Source organism: Camelus dromedarius, chromosome 9, assembly GCF_036321535.1.
Source record: "Camelus dromedarius isolate mCamDro1 chromosome 9, mCamDro1.pat, whole genome shotgun sequence".
Taxonomy (NCBI): domain Eukaryota; kingdom Metazoa; phylum Chordata; class Mammalia; order Artiodactyla; family Camelidae; genus Camelus; species Camelus dromedarius.
In genome coordinates, this window is record NC_087444.1 from 49,582,874 (window position 1) to 49,602,466 (window position 19,593).

A 19,593-nucleotide genomic window follows, 5' to 3' on the forward strand; every position below is an offset into this window, starting at 1 on the left:
AGAGGTTCCCTTCTCCAGCACAACACTTCTTCCTCCATTCTGACCTCCACCTCACAGATGCCAGAGACCTTGTTACAGAGAGGTAATAGACACAAAATTTTAACCTTCATGAAAAAGCAGCTTCCCTCCACAGAGGAATCTCATCTTCCTGGGCTAACCCCTGGGGTCTGCAGGGGACTGCCAGTCACAGACTCAGACTCGTCTTGGCCATAGAGGTGGACTTGGTATCCAAGCTGGAGCAATCTCCCATTCCCTTGCCCATAAAACATGTGACCCAAGCCAAGCCAATCAGAGCCCTTCCCTGGAATTTTTTCCTGAGTGAAGCTGACAGGGAAGAGACCCTTTTCCCAATTGGTCAGGAAGCAGCTGCCTGTAACTGTGTTTTCAGTCATATAAGGGAAAAAAAATGGAGTCCAACATACACAGGGAGGAGACAAAGAAAGAGAGAGCGAGAACTTGCAGCATCAAATCTCTGGGTCCCATCTTTCTTCAGGTAAGCTCTCCTCCTACCCTTCCTGGGCTTGTGAATCAATAAATCTTTTTATTTACTTAAAATAATTCAAACTGGGTTTCTGTCATTTGCCAACCATAGGGCCCTGAATTACAAGTCTACCATTTCACCACTGGAGTTCAAGTTAAAGCTATAAATCTTCCTGGGAGAAGTGATTCAGAGGTCTAAACTCTTACTTAAGCATAAATGACTAATGTCAGTTCCTTTTCTGAGAGCAGGCTATGATTATGGGTTTATCTGAAAATACACAGGGCACTGTAAGTCTAAAGTAGAGACAATTAAGACATCCTTCATCATGTGTACAAGTAAAAAGAACTTGTAATTCAGATTCATAAAACCTGGATTTGAAACCTGGCTCTACCACTAACTGGCAACTTACTTCACTTCTACATTACATCCATTTCCTCATCTGTAAAATGGGAATAAGAATATATCTGCCCTTCGTATGTTACGAGGTTATCATGTAGAAAAATATTGACATTATTCTGTCTGCCTGCAGCCAACATCCCTGGATGTGCTATATTAAATACATCTTAACATTTCATTTGGGTAAATGCTAATTAACAGAAATGTGAATAACTAATCTCACCAGTTGGGCTCAGCATCTAAGGGTAAGAGTGAATGAGAAGAAGGGCTAAAAATAGGGTTGAGGAGTGGACATCCATTTACAGAGCAGCAGTCTAAGTCTGGACCCCCATTTGATGTAGATCGATATATTTGCATCATTTTTTCTATTTAATTTCTAAAATTTATCTTTAATTTCAAAAAAATTTCACATACACATGAGATATTTTTCAAACAATATGGAGAAGCATAAAACTAAAACAATCCACTGCATCTCCAGTCCTAGTCACGTGCTAGGTTTGCTGGATCCGGCATCGGTACAGGAGTCAACAAATATTGTTGAAGGGAAGATAGAAGCTAGGGAAAGTGGTATAGAACGGAGGAGGCGGGAGAAGAGGAAGGGTGGTAAAAAAGAAAACAAAAAGGAAGAAGGGAAAAGAGGGAGAGCAGAGGAAGGAAGGAGAGAAGGAATCAAGAGAGAAAAGGAAGAGGGGGAGAGAAGAAGAAGGGAGGGAGAGAAGAAAAACAGAGTTTCAGAGCGGTGGGCCCCGCCCGGACCCGCCCCGGACCCGCCCCCAGCCTGGATTCCGCCCCCGCGCACCAGGCTGAAGGGCCACCCCCAGCCGCCAGGGGCCGCCAAGTGCAGCCGGCGTCTCCCTGTGCGCGCGGCGGGCCCTCTCTCCCGCCTCCGCGCCAGCTGCTCGCTGACCCGCCGCCGCTCTCGGGCTCCGGCCAGGTCTCGCGCGCGCTGTCTTCTCGTGAGGGGCCTCGCGCCGCTCGGCGCACGCCGCCCCCCTGCCTCGCGGCGCGGGGTCTCGCGGGCCCCGCTCCCGCCCTCCGCTCGCCTGGCCCGGACCGGAAGCGGCGCCGCACGGCCTGGGCCTGGCGCGGGGGGCGGGCACCGGGGCCCGGTCGGACATGGGCAAGAAGCACAAGAAGCACAAGTCCGACAAACACCTCTACGAGGGTGAGGAGTGGGCCGCGGTGGGGGAGGGCGGCGGGCCCTCGGCGGCTCGGTGGAGCTTTCGTGCCTTCGAGACGACCCTCGAGCCTCCGAGGTGGGCCGGGGGGCGTACCTCCCGCGGGCAGGCCCGGACCCGCGAAGGGGGCGCGGCCCTCTTGAGCCCCGCAGATCCCAGGCGGGGGCAGCATTAGAACCCGGACCCCCCCGGCCCAGGCGGATCTCCTGTTGGGAGGTGAGACGGCCCCGAGGGGCCCGGCAGCGTTCGGAGCGCTCACTTGGCGAGTGTCCGTCATTCAACAGGTGCTTCGCGGGGCGCCCACGGCGTGCCCCCTGCCGCCTCTTCCTGGGCGCCTCCTTCTCTCCGTCCAGGGGTCCCTCTGCATTGTGGATACTGCCTGGCGAGGCCCTCCTTTAATCGAGGCCCTTTCCTTCTTTTTAAGAGTATGTAGAGAAGCCCTTGAAGCTGGTCCTCAAAGTGGGAGGGAACGAAGTCACCGAGCTCTCCACGGGCAGCTCCGGGCACGACTCCAGCCTTTTCGAAGACAAAAACGATCATGACAAACACAAGGACAGAAAGCGGAAAAAGAGAAAGAAAGGAGAGAAGCAGGTTCCAGGTGAAGAAAAGGGGAGAAAACGGAGACGAGTAAAGGTAAATGTTGCATTGCTTCAGCTTTGCTGGTGGTACCACTTTCAGAGCCTTGCGGCCTCCCGCTGCCAACCTCATTTAATAATGTTTGTGTCTAGTGAGATGCTGAAACGCCTGTAAAATCGAACTGGTTTTGAGGAGGAGCAGGGTGGAATAGAAACACGAATCATCTGTGCGTTTCAACAACTCTTTATTTAATTGTACTCTTAGTTGTAGTCACACATCAGGTGAGTGAGCTGCAAGTTCCCTATTTTCAGGAGCTGCCTTAAAGAGTAGTTTTTCCATCTAAGGAAAGGTAAAAAGTCATGCTCGAGAAAGCCTCAATATTTGAGGTTGTGGAAAACAGCCATTTCAAAAGTGAATGTGGTGTACCGGGGTTCAAATTTTGTTCTGAAATAAATATTCTAATGTCAAATACATAATGAACAACTTTCATCTTCTAAAAAAAAATTTGAGTCTATTGAAGAGGAAATTTGATCAGAGACCTTTAGGGGATATGACACCAGTAATAAAAATAAGCATTTTCTGGACCATTTGCAGCTAATAGGGAAAAAAAGAAAAGAAAAAAAGTTGACAGCTCTGTAAACTGGGTAAAATAGTATAAATAGTTAACTTACCTTCCAAGGATGATCACATACATACCTGGAATTGTCCTAGACTTCTGCACTTCCCAAATTTAACCTGTCGCTAAGTGACTTACTAAATCAGTTACTGGCTCTTGAAGGTAGATTTCCATAGGTTTAGTATTATAATTTTTCTGTATTTATATATATAGAAGTGTTCTAATCCATGTGATTAAACACATTGGTAAATCACTAAATTTTAGAGTCTCTCTTTGAAATTTCTTAACTCTATGCCTTTCTGCCCCAATGTTTATTGCCTTTCTCTAGACTGACAGTCTCTCGAATTGTCTAATGTGTCTTTTTTCTAAATGTAAAATGATTTTTTAAAAGAAATTCAAGTAATACAGAAATGAATAAAATGGAGAGGGAAAAAGTTCCTCGCTCCAGTACCTCATTTAATCTCCCCTTCTAGAGGTAATCAGGTTTTTTTTTTTAATTATTATTTATTAGTAGTAATTCGTGACCATGGCTTTAAAAAGTCAAGAGTAATATAAAAGCAGTCTCCTGCTCCATCCTAGAGTTTTACTTCCCAAACTTTTTAGTTTTGTCTTCGGATGTTTACCTCCATTTCTAAATGTAGGTTTATATTGCTGTTTACTGATTTATCAGTTTACATCTTTTACCAACATCATGTTACAGAAGAGGAGAATTCAAATTAGCATTCTTATATTGCTCCACGCCCCCAGTTTCCCTTCCTACATTCTCCCAGTGTAGAGACATCACAGTTCTTTGTTAAATCAATATTCATTATTTATTTTTAATTATTGTTCATTGGAAACAAATGTAATTTACAAATACAGATCTGATCTTGACCAGTTGATTAATTGCTTTCATTTGTTTGGTTATCGTGTACTAATTCTTCCCAAACTGTAACAGATTTGTAAAACCCCTCTGATTTCTGTTTTTCACATGGTTGGACATTTCCCCTTTTTCTGAGACATCCATCTTGCAGCCCTCTGTCCCCTCCTGCTCTAGTCTGGGTCGGTTATTCTGTAGACCTCTTCGGACTCTTCTTTGCCTGCTTCCTGGATCCCATCTCTTCTTGATTTACTCCCTTTTTCTGGTGAAGTCTTAATTCTATAAACTTCGTAAAAAAGCGTCCATTGGAGGTAGATTTTTGTAAGTTCTTACATGTTTGAAAATCTTTATTCTTCTTTCATGTAGTCTCCTCATATAGATTGGTTGTTTGACTCAGCATGGCATTCCAGTTTGGAAATTACTTTGTCCTAGAGTTTTGAAAGCATTGCTCTGTTATCTTCTGACTTCCAGATTTGCTATTGAGAGGTCTGTTGCCATTCTGGTTCTTAGTCCTTTGTGTGTGACCAGCATGTGCTCTCTTGAAACTTTTAGGATCTTCTCCTTTATCTTCAGTGCTCTGTTGCACAATGAATAATCTTGCCTTCAGCGCTGAGATGTTTGCTGGAAATATTTCTGTGATAGTTTCCCTCTCTCCATTCTCTCTTTTCTTTCTTGCTAGAACCCCTGCCATTTAGATGTTGGACTCCTGGACTCATCCTCTGATTTTCTTATGTTTTTTCCTCCTCTTTTTCCTCTTCTTTTCTTGTATTCTTCTTTCAAGGAGAGTTCTTAAACTTTGTCTTCTGACTCTGCTATTGAATTTTATTTCAGATCTTGTACTTTGAATTTCCAAGAACTTTTCCATGTTCTCTAATTGCTGTTGTTTAAATAGCATCCTGTTCTTGTTTGTACATGCAATATCTTTTATTTCTCTGAGGATATTAATTGATGCATTTTTTTGCTGTTTTTATGTTTTCCTTTCATTGTCTCTATTTCCCCTCAAGTTTTTCAGTTATTTATTTGGTCTCCTCCTTTTGTATTAAAAGCATCATTCAGTTAGGTGTTGAGCCTTTGTAATCTGTTTATATTTAAATGTGTATTATGAAAAGGCTGATTTTATGCTTTGTGCCTAGATAAAGTTTGTCCACTGATGGACTTCACTGTAGCGTCATTAAACAGAGACCTGATCATTTTGGTGGGGAACCACTAAATGTCTGTACCCTGCAGATATTTTCTCAGGGCTCTTTGGTCTCTCCAGAGAAAAATTCCTCTTGCGAGAAGGATCTTACCTGGCTGCTGGTATTTTGGGAGTCAACCAAGGAAAGGAGGCTGAAGGTCTTCCTATCCAGTGCTCTGCTCACAGTCCAGCATCTCTCCCCACTTCTGACTGGTGTCCAGATTTGGAGATTCTCTGCTTCCTTGTATCTCCAGGTTCTGAGCTTTTCCAGGTTTCTGGGGTTTGAACTTTTCTCAGGGATGTCTACCTCCTTGACCAGGAGGTATCTTGCTTTCTTTGATCTGCAGACTCCTTCACTTGCCTTTCATCTCCCAGGTGTGTTGACATCTTTCATCCACTGTTGTCTCTTCTGAACTCTTTGTTCCTGCCATCATCTCGTTTAACTGGAAGTTGAAGTAACCCCTTCTAACCACTTCTGGTTTTAGTTCTGGCAATAACTACCATTATGCCAACTGATACACTCTTCATTTCTTGTTTTACCAGTTGTCTCATCTTTTTATTAACTACATTGTATTTGGCTGTATTGATGTGCCATATTTTATTTTATGTAACTTTTATATGTTACAAATAATGCTGAATTGAACCTCATTGTTCATATTTCTCTGTATACTTTTATAAGGGTATCTTTAAGATATGTTCTGAAAGTCTCCCTCTCTGCCCTTTCTTGACCCTGGCTCTCAATATCATTAGCCATCTATATATTTTTATTTCATTGCAAATTCAGGTGCTTTTGCATCCACAGTTTCATTTGGACGTAACATCCTGCAGAGTAGGGCAGGTAGGTAGATGGTTTCCATTTTACAAAAGGTAAAGTGGAAACTCAAAGAAGTAAAATGAATTTGCCCAGGGTCCCACTTCTCCAGGACTCAGGGCTAGGGACCATGGGACATTTCCACGTTTTCTGGGGGTGTCATTGGTTCAGTAGAGGCTGTTTGGGTTATCCCTTTTTTCCAGGCTGGACTGGGGGTGGGGGAAGGGAAGTTTCTTTGCTAGGGAGACTTCAGAAGGACACTTCTCTCTGAACTATCTCTGGGTGTCCAGGGAGTTTTAGGGACAGCAGTTGCCTTTGGTCTCTTCTTGGGGAAAGTAGCTGTGTGACACCTGTGGGCCTTGAAGGGGCTGGAGTACATGTGGTTCTGAGGGACTGGTTCTTCTGTCACTTCTGTGCAGTGGGAAGGAGGAAGGCACACACAGAAAAGATAAAGCATGCCCTTTCCCTTTTAAAGTGTTTTTCTAAAAGGCATTCATAACTTCTGCTTATATTTCATTAGCCAGAACTTGATCACTTAGGCACCCTAGCTGGTAGGGAGGCTGGGAGTCTTTTAGTTGGGGGGAGGGGATGGTAGTATTGGATCTTAATAAAAATCAGGAATCTGTTACTTAGGAAAGTAAGAAGAAGATAAAGTTTTGGGGAAGCACACAACACAGAACCCTGAAATTGTTCAAAGATGTCTCAAAGTTAAGTGATTTTCTTCCTTTGAGTAGGAAGGCTCTGATTATATTAGTTTAAGATGCCCCAAACAGACAGATCTGTGTTTCTCCTTGTAGAGCATTGGTTATGTAATACCAATCTTAGCATTAAGAATACAACATGCTTTATTTTTAATCAGACCATAATCGAGATACCAACCCTATGAGAGTGTGTTTTCCCTTTTTTTTTCTTTTTTTTTCTTTCTTTTTTTTTCTTTTTTTCTTTTTTTTTAAACATTTGAATGCTGAGCAGTTGGCAAAGAATTTGCCTACTGGCATAACTCTTACTACATAACATTACCCTTTCCTAAAGATCCAGCCTTAGGTTTTCAAGTCGTTCATTCCCACATTATGTAAAAAATAAAATAAAACTTAGAAAAAATGCTCACACCATTTGATCTAGTAATTAGGCACAAGAGGACAGTTAAATAAAGCTAAGGTCTACAAGGTAAAATTATTTGTGGGCCATTATATTGATAAAGTCATGATTTATAAAAATTACATGAGTTTTCTAAAATCATTTTTAGTAAAGTGGTACAACCATATATATACATACACACACACACCTATTATGATTACTAAAAGCTACATATTGGTACATTACAAATACCGACTGGTGCTTCTGAAACATGTATTACGTGCTAGGTTCTGTGCTTAGTGCTTTATGTATGTTATCTTACCTTACTCCTTACTGTAATCCTATGAGAATGGTATTATCATCTCTCTCTTTTTTTTTAATTGTGGTAAGATACACATAGTGTAAAATTTACCACCTTAACCATTTTTAGTGTCTAGTTCAATACTGTTAAGTGTATGCACATTGTTGTACCACCAATTTCTAGAACTTTTTCATACCCATGAAACAACTCCCCATTTCCTCCTCCCCCTGCCCCTGGTAACCACCGTTCTGCTTTCTGTCTCTGAGTTTGACTGCTCTAGATACCTCATATAAGTGGAGTACAGTAACACAGTATTTGTCCTTCTGTGACTCGCTTCTTTCACTTAACATGTCTTCAGGGTTCATCCATGTTATGGCATGTGTTGGAATTTCCTTCCTGTTTAAGGCTGAATAATATTACACTGTATGGATATATCTCATTTTGTTTATCCATTCATTCATCAATGGACATTTGGTTCGCTTCTACCTTTTGGCTATTGTAAATAACGCTGTTATGAACATGAGTATACAAGTATCTCTTTGAGAGCCTTTTTTTAATTCTTTTGGATATATATCCAAAAGTTGAATTGCTGGACTGTATTTTCTTCTCTTTTATAGATGAGAAAACTGAGTCTCAAACAAGTTAAGTAGCTGGCTCAAGGTCACACATTCAGTGCCAGAAGAACTCAAATCTTGCCCTTAAAAGGTCATTAGTCTAAAAGAGTTGTTAAAATGAACACCAACCTCCACCCCCTTACCCCCTTCACAGTACATGGAAGAATAAAATCAGTGCACGAATAGAGGCAGGATTCTAGTTCTGAGGCTCCTGAAATTCCTTAGAGCTGGGAGAATCACAGAAGACTTTGCTCAGGAAGTAGCATTTGAGCTGGTCTTTAGAAATCAGAGTGTAGTGATGTTGCATTACAGTCAACATGGGGTCAATTATATATTCTGAGCTATTATTGTAGTGTAATAGAAATATTGTTTTCATATTCTTTTCATTAAACGTAAAGGATTGTACACATAAAGCCATGAATGTTACGCTTCATGGGCTACTTCAGGTACTTCTCAAAGGTAATCTGACAACCCAATTTTCATTTATATGCTGGTTTGAGAAGCTGGTGCCTGAACAGAATGCTGCATTACTGCACAGAAATTTGGAGGTAAGGAAGCTTGTACATCAAGTAGAAAATTAAGAACAGTAGCATGAAGGTGGGCAAATGTGGGGGTATATATAGGGACATAAAGTAGTTTTCTTTTTTAAGCACAGAATACATGAAGAGGAGTATAAGATAAGATCTGAAAGGCAGTTGAGATATCAGAGTAGGGAGTTTGAACTTGGATATGTAAGCTGTGGGGAGTCAGAAACTTTCTGAGTGCAAGAATGGTAAAAAGTTGAGCCTTAGTAATGTTAATATGTTAACAGTATCTGGCAGATGTTAAAGAGAGTAGACACTGGGTGTAAGGAGACCTACTAAGAAGGCTTTTCATTGAAATCGCTCAGATGAGAGCTCTAAATTCTTTCATTGAAACTCAAACCTATTCTTCTGGAAAGCATAATCCTAACCCAAATTCTGTCTTCACAGCTTTGCAAGCATAATCCTAACCCAAATTCTGTCTTCACAGCTTTGCAAGCTGCAAAGTTTTTTTAAGTCATGAGTATTAGCCTACATAGGATATTATTTATAATGCTGGGATTAAGTAAAATTTGTTTTATTTTTTATTGCAGCAACATTGGTTTATAACATTACGTAAGTTTCACGTGTTATAGCACTATATTCTTTTGTGTAGAGTACAGCAAGCTCACCACCAAAAGTTTAGTTTCCATCCATCAACATACAGTTGATTCCCTTTACCCATTTCACCCTCCCCATCCCCCTTCCCCTCTGGTAACCACTGTGTTCTTTGTGTATATGCGTTTGTGTTTTTTTGGTTTGGTTTTCTTCATTTATTTTGTTTTTTGTTTTTTATATTCCAGATATGCGTGAAATCATAGTGTTTGTCTTTCTCCGTCTGACTTACTTCACTTAGCATAAAACCCTCATCTTTCATCCACGTTGCAAATGGCAAAATTTCATCTTTTTTTTTTTTTTTGAGTAATTTTCTGTTGTATATATATACACCACATCTTTTTTCCCGTTCTTTCATTGATAGGCACTTAAGTTGTTTCCATATCTTGGCTGTTGTAACTAATGCTTCAGTGAACATAGGAATGTTATATATTTTCAAATTAGTATAAGTAAAACTTAATGAAAATTTAAAACTTATTCATATACAGTAAATTCCAATAAGCACCTGTTTTATTAAAGCATTATACCAGGTCCCAAGGGGCATACATACTCATAAAAACTAACATTTGAGTGTTTCCCATATGCCAGGCACTGTTCTGAGTTCTTTATGTTTCCTGTTTTAATACTTAATAGCTTTATGGTGTAGATACTTTTAGTATCTCATTTTATTTCTGAGTTAACTGAGGCATAAAGGATGAGGTAGCTTATTACTAGGGAGGAGAAATGAATGACTGTAATCATTTAGCAAAATGGAATTCTGTCATAACACAATTCGTTGACTTCTTTTGTGTGAATCTGCTACATACATGATCTCAGCTGCTATGGATTATTCAGGTTGGCAGAAAATCCTCCCCCTTTTTCCCACTCTGTTGTTCCCTCTTGAGGTGGTCCTCTTGATCACAGAAGATCTTCCCAGAGAAGAAAGGGCTCTTAACTAAGGACATAAGAGTAGTGTTGGTCCTCTAATAGTATTATTTATTTGTTTATTTACTCAACAAATATATACCAGAAATCTATTATGTACTAGACTCGAATGATGAAGGTAAATAACATACAGTTCCTGCTTTACAGGAGCTCGGAGTGGGCTGAGGAATCAGACAGAAAAGGATAAATAAAATTCATGGCCTTATAAATTCTTTTTTGGAGGAGGGGGAGGTGTAATTAGGTTTATTTATTTATTTTTTTTAATGGAGGTACTGGGTATTGAACCCAGGACCTCCCTATGGCTATATGAATGAAGTGTTTTGGGAGTCCAGAGGAAAGTGTTTTTCATTCTGCCTTGGAGAACTAGGGGAAGGCATCATAGAGGTAAGAGCTAAATTGGGCAGCAGATCCTATTTTCAACCTAAGGCCAAAGATGAGGTATAGCTTCAAAGTAATAAAACTGATTTTTCAAATAAATTCTAAAATCAGGTGTTAAAGTGAAGTTCTGAAATTGTTTTGCATACTGGAAGCATTATTTAAATGTAAGTATAGCTATATGTATCTTCTACAAAAGTGGCTAATCTGAAGGATAGTACTAATTACGTAGGACTTCAGCTGCTAATTCTCATGCTTTCATGTTCCTATTTCATGCTGTCTCTTGTGATGAATTAATTCTGCAAATATTATGTATTAAGCATTATTGAGCCTGGAAGTACAGAGCTAAATAAGTAATGATCCCCTCCCCACAAAGAACTCTAGTGAAAAGAGGCAAATGTGTCTATAACATAGTGCAGTGTGTGTTACAATGTTAATAAAATGAGCAAAGATTTGTTTCAGAAGTATTGCTCACAAATTAATAATTTGCCATTGAGTCATGGATAAATTATAATCTAGTCTGAAATAAGTTTGTAGTCATGGAAATAACTACTGTTTCTCCTGCCTCAGACCTTCTTGCACACAGGAGATTTACTCTCCCTGAAATTCCATTCCCACGTCACTCCCACCCCGATTTCCACCCCAGCCTGGCTAAATTCTCTCTCCTTCAGATCTCAGCTTAGATGTTAACTTCTTTGTAGAAGCCTTCCCACACTTCTCCAGTGTAAATTAGATAGATTCATCCAATAGTTATTCTTTCCTTGAAATCTGTTTGGGTTTTTTTACTGAGTTGTTTGATGTCTGCCTCTGTTTTTACACTGTTGGCTTCCTAAGGGCAGGACTGTATGTGTTTTATCCACCAATGTGTATCCACACAGTAAAACCTCATTTATTTATTGAATGCATGAATTAATGAGTATTCACTGTGTACTAGCTGTTGGGCTAAAAAGTCACATACATTACCGTATTTAATCCTCAGAACAATCTTCTTAATTATGTATTGTGTCTATTTTAAAGATGAGGAAGTGAGTCCCCCCCCAAAAAAAATCATTTAGTGTATCCATAATCTCATAGCTAGTAAATGGCAAAGCCAGAATTTGAACCTATTTTATAAACTACTTATAAACCCTCCTTCCTTGGCTACCTGAAATTAAATGGTTCTAGTATTTTTCTTTAGTTTTCTATATGTAATTAGCAAAATACACTACTGTTAACCAGAACTGTGTTAACGTCTGGCTTTATCTATTGCTTTTAGTAACTGATGTTAAAAGTAGGATTCTGTGGTATATTATGAATCATAAAAAAAGGAAAATTGGAAGGTTGGAATCAGAATGTTAGGTGTGAAGAGAAAACTGGAGATCAAAGCCTCTTGTTTTATAGGTGAAACTGAGACTAAAATAGTGGGGTAACTTGTCTAGGGTCATATTTCAGTAAATTAGAAGCTAGATCTTCTAACACCTAGTCAATCAATAACATACAGCAGTATCTCTATTCACTTTGGGGTAGTTTCCAGGTAGATGTTTTTTATATTCTTTTTCTCTTTTGGACTCTAGCCCAGAAGGCTATATATGTTCTCTTGCCATACAGAATAGTAAAGCAGTTACTGTAGACCGGGCTGACTAGATAAAGTTTCTAGGTAGGGGTAGTTCAGAGACATACTTTCCTTTGGTGTTTTTTCGGCTTTTCTGTTTCATGGTCATTTCACCATTTCATAAACTGTAAGATAAACAAAAATCAACATTTAAGTCTCTACCCTGCAGGTGATAAAAAAAGTCTAGTGAGAGTGCCTGTGAAAGTTAGAGAAGTATGTTAAGGATGAAGCTAGAGCTATAACTTGAGTGTGTTGACCATGTGTCAGCAAACTATAGCCAGCACCACCTGATTTTGTAAATAAAGTTTTATTGATATACAGCCACACCTATTCTTTTACATGTTGTCTGTGGCTGCTTCCTTGCTGCACCAGCAAAGGTTAATAGCTGTGACAGACACTGTGTACTACAAAGCCTAAATATACGCTACCTGGCTGTTTACCCCAAAAAAGTTTCCCAACCCCTACTGTAGACTTCCTGTACTAGTTCTTTCCATCTAGGAGAGTGCTTATTGCCTTTCAAGCTGTCCTCTCTCCACAATTAACATTTAATAGAAAGAGCTCTTGTCTCTGGGGGTCCATTTTCCATTGAACAGATATTCTGAACTTTACAACCTACGAAAGATTCATGCCAGTTTCTCAGAGAAAAAGATATAAAACTTTCCTGAGCCAAAAATTACTGCTTGTCATGGGGCCATGAAAAAATTAGTTTAATGGAAACTGACATCAGGTGCACAATGCTTACAGTTTGTAATGTTCTCTGAGCTTTGACCAGTCACATATTTTATATTAGATTTGAATCCTGGGACCCTGGGAATAGAATGTTTAAGCTCTGTATTAGTGATACTCAAAGTGTGATTCCCCACAGCAGTGATACCCACACGACCTAGAAGCTTGTTAGTAATGCAGATTCACAGGCTCTACTGTAAACCTACTGGATCAGTAATTCTGGGGACAGGGCCTAGTTTTTGATGTTTTAACAAGACCTTCAGATGATTCTGATGCACACTGAAGTTTGAGAACCGTAATCAGATCTCAGAATTTGCATTTCTATCAATTTCCCAGATAATGCTGGATGCTTCTGGTCTGGAAACTACACTTTGAGAACCAGTGCTCTAGATACTAGAATAAGAAATTAGGACATAGGCCAAGAAAATTGTTTTTGAGTCAGTCAGATCCTGTTGAGAAGAGCATAGAATAGACATTTTGGGACAATTTTAGTGTAAAATTTAATTTTTTAAATGCAAAGAAAAGAGAATTAAAAAAAAAACTACCACCTAGCAAATCTTAACATTTTGCCTTTTGCTTCTTTGGGGTTTTTTTGGTTTGTTTGTCTGTTTTTTAAGAAATTAGAGTACAGACATGGATGAAGCCTACTGTGTGCCCTTCCAGAATTCCAGTCCTCTCTCTCTTTCCCTAGAGGGAGCCATGAGTTTGGTGTTATCACATGCAAACTTGTCTTTATAATTTTACAATTTCTGCATACATTTGTAAAATTCAGTACATATTTTCAGATTTTACATAACAATTATCAGCTATTTCCTCTAGAAATTGTTTCTGAATATAATACACGTTGATACAGTGTAACTTTAGCTTATTTTATTGGCTGTGTAAATACACCATAATTTATTAATCCATTTTCCTTTTAGTAGGCATTGGGTTGTTCCTAAATTTTTTTACTATTTCAAAGAGTGCTGCAATAAATATTCTTGTACATGTCTTCATGTACACTTGTGACAGAAAGTTTCTCTAGGGTATATGCCCAGAAGTAGAATAGCTGAGAAGTAGGGTAACAGTAGCTTCAGCTTTACTAGATATTGTTAATTGTTCTCTTAATGGTTATACCTATTACTCACCTATCTGCAAGGTATGAGAGCCCCAATTTTCTACATTTTCATCAAAACTTGACATTTTAATTTTTACCATAGAGATATGAAATGCCTTCCCATTTTTAAATTTATAATTCCCACAGTTCTAGAGAGCTTGAAGGTAGTTTTCATGTTTCTTAATATTTCCGATTTTTTTTTCTGGGAATTACTTGTGATATCTTTTACACATTTTCTATTGGGTGATTTGCCTTTTTACATGAATTTGTAGATGCTCTTTATGTAATCTTTGAGTTACTTGTGCTTCAAGTACTTTATCTCAGTCAATCGCTCATCTTTTAGCTTTGTGGATAAGAAAATCTTTCCCTACTCTTGGGTCATAAAGATTCTTTTATTTTAGCTCAAGTTTTAAAGCTTTGCTCTGTACAGTTAAGTCTATCTGGAATTTACTTTTGCATGTGGTATGAGGTAGAGATCTAATTTCATGTTTTTTTTCCATATAGATAACCGGTTCCAGCTTTACCCTTTTGTCATTGGTCTATAATGCCACTGCTGTAATATATCAAGACATTTTCCTATGTGCATGGGTCAGTTTCTGGGCTTATAATCTGTTCCATAGGTCTGTTTGTTTATCCCTGTGTCAGAGCCACATTGTCCTATTACCACTTTATACAAATACCTAATATCTGATAAGAAACATCTTATTGTAAACTTTTTCAAAACTGTTCTATTCTTGATGATTCACTTTTCAAGATAAATTATACAATTGGCTTGCCAAAGTTCATGAAAAATCCTATCTTGCAATTTTGATTGGCATTACATTGTATTTATAGATTACTTTGGAACGAATCGACTGTCTTTCAGTTCATGAACATGGTATATCTCCTTTATTCAGGTCTTCCACAATGGCCTTTCAATAATTTTTCAAAATTTTTCCTAAAAGGTGTTTGTCATCTTTTATTAGACTTACTCCTAGGTATATTTTCTTTTGTGAATAACAGTATTTTTCTAATTATTTCTAGCATATAGAAGCACTTTTTTTCTTCTTTATGAACATGTTATTCTCTCCTTTTCCAGTAGATGGCAGTAAAATACATTAAGATTTCATTGTTAATCTTTTCTTTCAGTGGTGTCTTTTTCCACTGAAATTAAAATGATTTGTTTTAAAGGTATTGATTCTAAAGTATTTATAAATTATCTCCCTTTGTTCCATTTAGGAGGATAAAAAGAAGCGAGATCGTGACCACGTGGACAGTGAGGCAGAAAAAGACCTCCAGTGTCAGGCTCCTGTAGGATTAGACTTGCCTCCTGAGAAGCCTCTTGCAAGCTCTTTAGCGAAACAAGAAGGTTGGAATAACTCTGAATTGACTGTCCTGAATGAGGAGCCTGAAATTATTTTGAGGATCATAGCCAGGGAAAATGACTGGGTTTTTAGGTTTTAAGTTAAAATTTAAAAGCTGTTTAATTTTTTTTTTAACTTTTCTTATTTCTGTCACTGCTTAAGCGTTTAGAATTAGCTTCAGTTTTGAAGTTGATATTCTCGTTCTTCGGCATATTTGTAAGATAAGTGGAATTTCTCTATGAGATATTTAATGATGGATGTTAGTCATGTATAGAAAGAAAATAAGCTAGACAATATTCTCTAGAATCCTTCCTTTTTAAAACACTCTTTTCCTTTCTTTTTCACTTTAGAAGTAGAACAGACACCCCTTCAAGAAGCTTTGAATCAACTGATGAGACAATTACAGAGGTAAATTTTTTCCAACATTTTTATAACATGGAAATTGAAATGGGAAATATAGGATCCAGATCACTTCTCTTTTTTTTATTATTATTATTATTATTTAAAGCCACATTTTGTGGTCTAAATCCAAATGTACTTGATTTTAAAGTGGATGATAAATATTTTGCCTGGCAATAGAAGTACTCCAAGAGGCTGACTTTTAGATGTTCTTGTTTGGTTTGTTTTAACTGGCAGCTTGAAGAGTGTTACATAATACTCTTAATGGCAAATTTCTCCTTAATCTAAAGTAACTTCTGATGTTAAAGCTTTAAATCAAGAATAAACAATACAGACATTCCCACTTTGCTAATAGATAAAAATACATTCTGTATGTTTGTACAAGAATATTCAACAATTATTAAGTCTGGGGGAAGAAACAAATGCCATTAATAGCATTTGTGACCCTCTCTTAAATGCAGAAATCTGTTCTGAAAATTACAATATCTAGATAAAACCAGTGTTCTTAAAAGGGAAAAGAATAAATCAATGTTTATTAAAATATTTGATATTTCTTTTTGCTCAGAATTTGAATTTTTAGCTCAAAGACATTGACATTATTTGCAGAGGATTCATTGGTATGGGCACGCATTCTAACAATAAACTTTCTCCTCACTGTGTTGGACTTGTATGTCAGCCCCAGAACACATCATAAGTAACATTTGAAGTAAAGCCTCTAGCGCTGTCTGTTCAACACCTATTCAGCTTTGCAGTTAAGATCAGAAATTAGTGGCCTCTCTTTCCTTTTTTGTTGTTACAGAACAGTTGAGAAAATTGTATCTCAAGTATTTACACTTGAATGAATCATTCATTACTTGTCCCAAAGGAGTGAACCAGTAAATATTGAGCATTCCAACTCAGTTAGAATATATGACTATGAAGTGTTTCGGTTACCTTTTAATTTTGTTTCTTGCAACATAAGATCAGAATGTAGGTTAATGATGTCACTTTAAAAGAAATCTACCTAACAAGGTCTGTCTTAGACTAGGGACATTCACATTGCTTAGAACATTTGGGAGAACCCAGAGCCACTTTTTTTGAATAGTCTTAGTGATTCTTCATCCTTGAGGCTCAGTATAAATGGTGGTAAAGAATATAATTAAGCAAGTTTAGTAATAATATTTTTGGTCAAGTGGGACTCTATATTAAAATGACTAATTTTAGGGGATGTAGGTAATTTGCTCTGAAGAGGTCCTCCAGAGATACTTCATGGTGTTATTCATGGTAACTACTATGGACAGCATGCATTTGGATATGTAAGTTCCAGACTGGATAGTTTTGCTTATTCTCAGCAATTTTTAGTGTCACTCCTTATGCATCCTTCTGGGAAGAACAGAGGCAGATTCACACACACCTGAGTTCAGATTCCAGCTCTATCTTTTATCGGATTTATGACCTAAATGATTTGACCTTTGAGCCTCAGTATGCTCATCTCTAAGTGAGGGTACTACCTCCTTGATGGCCTCTATGAGGATTAGATATAAAATACATCAATTCCCTACCAGTGGTCCTGGCATGTGGTAGATACATTTTTTTAATTGCTATTATTATTTTTTAAACCATTTTTATTGCTATGATTATTTGTAGTAAGAAAGCTTTGCTTTGCCAAATTTCCAGAGGAAAATATCTGACTAATGGGCTAATCATATAGAGCAGTGGTTCTCAACCCTGTCAATACTGGAAATACCAAAAGTCAACCCTAGAAAAACCAATGCCTGGACCCACCCTCCTTTCCCCCAAGAGATTCTCATGTAGTGTCTCTAGGGTAAGCCTCCCACCCCACTGGATTTTTGTTTAAAGCTCCTCTAATGATTCTCATGCACAGCCAGAGTTAAGAACCTGAGATAGAAAGCACTGGGTCTCTAGTTTTGGGAGTATTATGAGGACCTTTTTAATACCAGTTTTTTGAGCACCCCCTACACACACAATGGAAGTCCATTAAGAGAAGGTATATACAATTATCCCTTGGTATCCACAGGGAGTTGATTCCAGGAGTCCCACTGAATACCAGAATCCAAGGATGTCCAAATCCCTTGTATAAAATGGCAGTGGTGCAGTGAATACAGTCAGTCCTCCGTATCACACATTTGGGAAACCCACAGATAAAGAGGGCCAGCTGTACTCGCGGAGATGTACCACTCCTGTGGCCCCCCAAGAGTCTAAGCCTTTAGTCAGAAACCAATATGGAAGATTGGAGATGTGCATTCATAGTTATTATTTCTGCCTTTTCCTCTATAGTTGATAAAAATACATAGTACTAATCTCCCAGAGTATAAAGCATTGATCTAGGTTAGTCTAGTTTTTTATTTTGTTTCATCTTTCCCTATGTAAGATGCTACAAATTAATTAAGCTCTATAGTTTAAAAGATTCTCTGCCTTAAGGGTACAATTTGTATGTAAAATATCTTAACCCTGTTGTTACATAGTTATTAGTTTTTAAAATCATCATTTCAGTTTTCAGTGAAAAACATATTAGCACACAACAGATTCTTTCTACATCTGAAGAGTTTCCTCTTACTTCTGCTCCTTGACCAGTAGATTTGTTTGTAGTAGAAATAAAATTGTCTTTTTCCTGTCTTCACAGAAAAGATCCAAGTGCTTTCTTTTCATTTCCTGTGACTGATTTTATTGCTCCTGGCTACTCCATGATCATTAAACACCCAATGGATTTTAGTACCATGAAAGAAAAGATCAAGAACAATGATTACCAGTCCATAGAAGAACTAAAGGTAACTCTGGTTATTTATGTTGTGTTGGAGAAATAGAGTGAGCTGTGCTACAAAGTAACATATCTATTCAATTGAGAGTCAAGCTCTTGGATCCTGTATATACAAAATCTTGATAGAAATCTGCATGTCTGGTATTCATAATCTCCCTAAAGTTTATCTAAATCTGTATTTTTCTGTCTTAGAAAACATTTTTGAGCTTGGTGATAGAAAACCAGGCAAAATAAGCCATCTGCAGTCTTTCATTATTTTATGGGTTTTGGTAAAACTTTGAATTTCATTTGTTCTACAAAATATTTTTTCAACCTTTAAAATGAAAAGGTGTTTAATTTTTAATTTCAGATCAACACAGGTAAAATCAGTTTTTTTTAATTGAAGTATAGTTGATTCAGGTATATAGCAAAGTGATTCAGTTACTTTTTTTCAGATTATTTTCTGTATAGGTTATTACAAGATATTGAATAAAATTGATATTTTAATGGAAGCTGACTTAGAGTAGGTTTTTTTTTTTTTCTGTTTCTAGGGACATCTTCTAAAATAGAGAATAAATTGGCTTGTCTAGAAATACTAAAGAGAGGTTTAATTACATTTTCTAGTTTGATGAAAGTCAGTTGCTCCATGAGTTCACTTTGGCTGTATTTGTTTAGCATATTTTCTTCAACTTTAAGAAGAAAGAAATTTAAAATGTAAAAGTAAAGATATTCCAGGCCACCAAGGTGATGTATATGCCTAATGTTATAGTTGAAGCTTTTTCCCTCTTTAAATAGCCTTGGTTTATGTTGATTTCAGAGTTATACTTTCCATTTTAATCCTCCAAATAACGATGTGTTTTTTTTCAATTTGCTCTGTACTAAACCATCATGAACTTAACTGATTTAGGTAATATCAGCTATAGCTTTATTTTTTCTGTTCTGTTTTCTGTTTCTGTCAGGTTACGGTGTTCACCTGACATAAGGGCTAGACCCTATTCAGTTACAGAAGGAAAACTGTAGACAGTTAACATTATCTTTATTTGGGCTCTCTTTTTTTCATCCACATTGATCAGCTGAAATTTATGAATAACACCAGCATTTAATTCTATCTTTACTATCAACTTGAATGTACAGATAATAT

General features: G+C 37.8%; 1 protein-coding gene across 3 annotated transcripts in view; it reads left to right on the forward strand.

Annotated features, from left to right (window-relative positions):
* The first annotated feature begins 1,757 nt into the window (after positions 1-1,757).
* The window catches only part of BRD7 (bromodomain containing 7), a 40,341-nt gene continuing 22,505 nt past the window's right edge, over positions 1,758-19,593 (forward strand). For all 3 annotated transcript variants that reach the window (XM_064489184.1, XM_031458487.2, XM_031458488.2), the window contains exons 1-5: positions 1,758-2,042; positions 2,480-2,688; positions 15,192-15,321; positions 15,667-15,724; positions 18,339-18,483. In XM_064489184.1, coding sequence (XP_064345254.1) covers positions 1,994-2,042; positions 2,480-2,688; positions 15,192-15,321; positions 15,667-15,724; positions 18,339-18,483 — 591 coding nt within the window. In that variant the 5' untranslated portion in view covers positions 1,758-1,993. The remainder of the gene's footprint in view (positions 2,043-2,479; positions 2,689-15,191; positions 15,322-15,666; positions 15,725-18,338; positions 18,484-19,593) is intronic.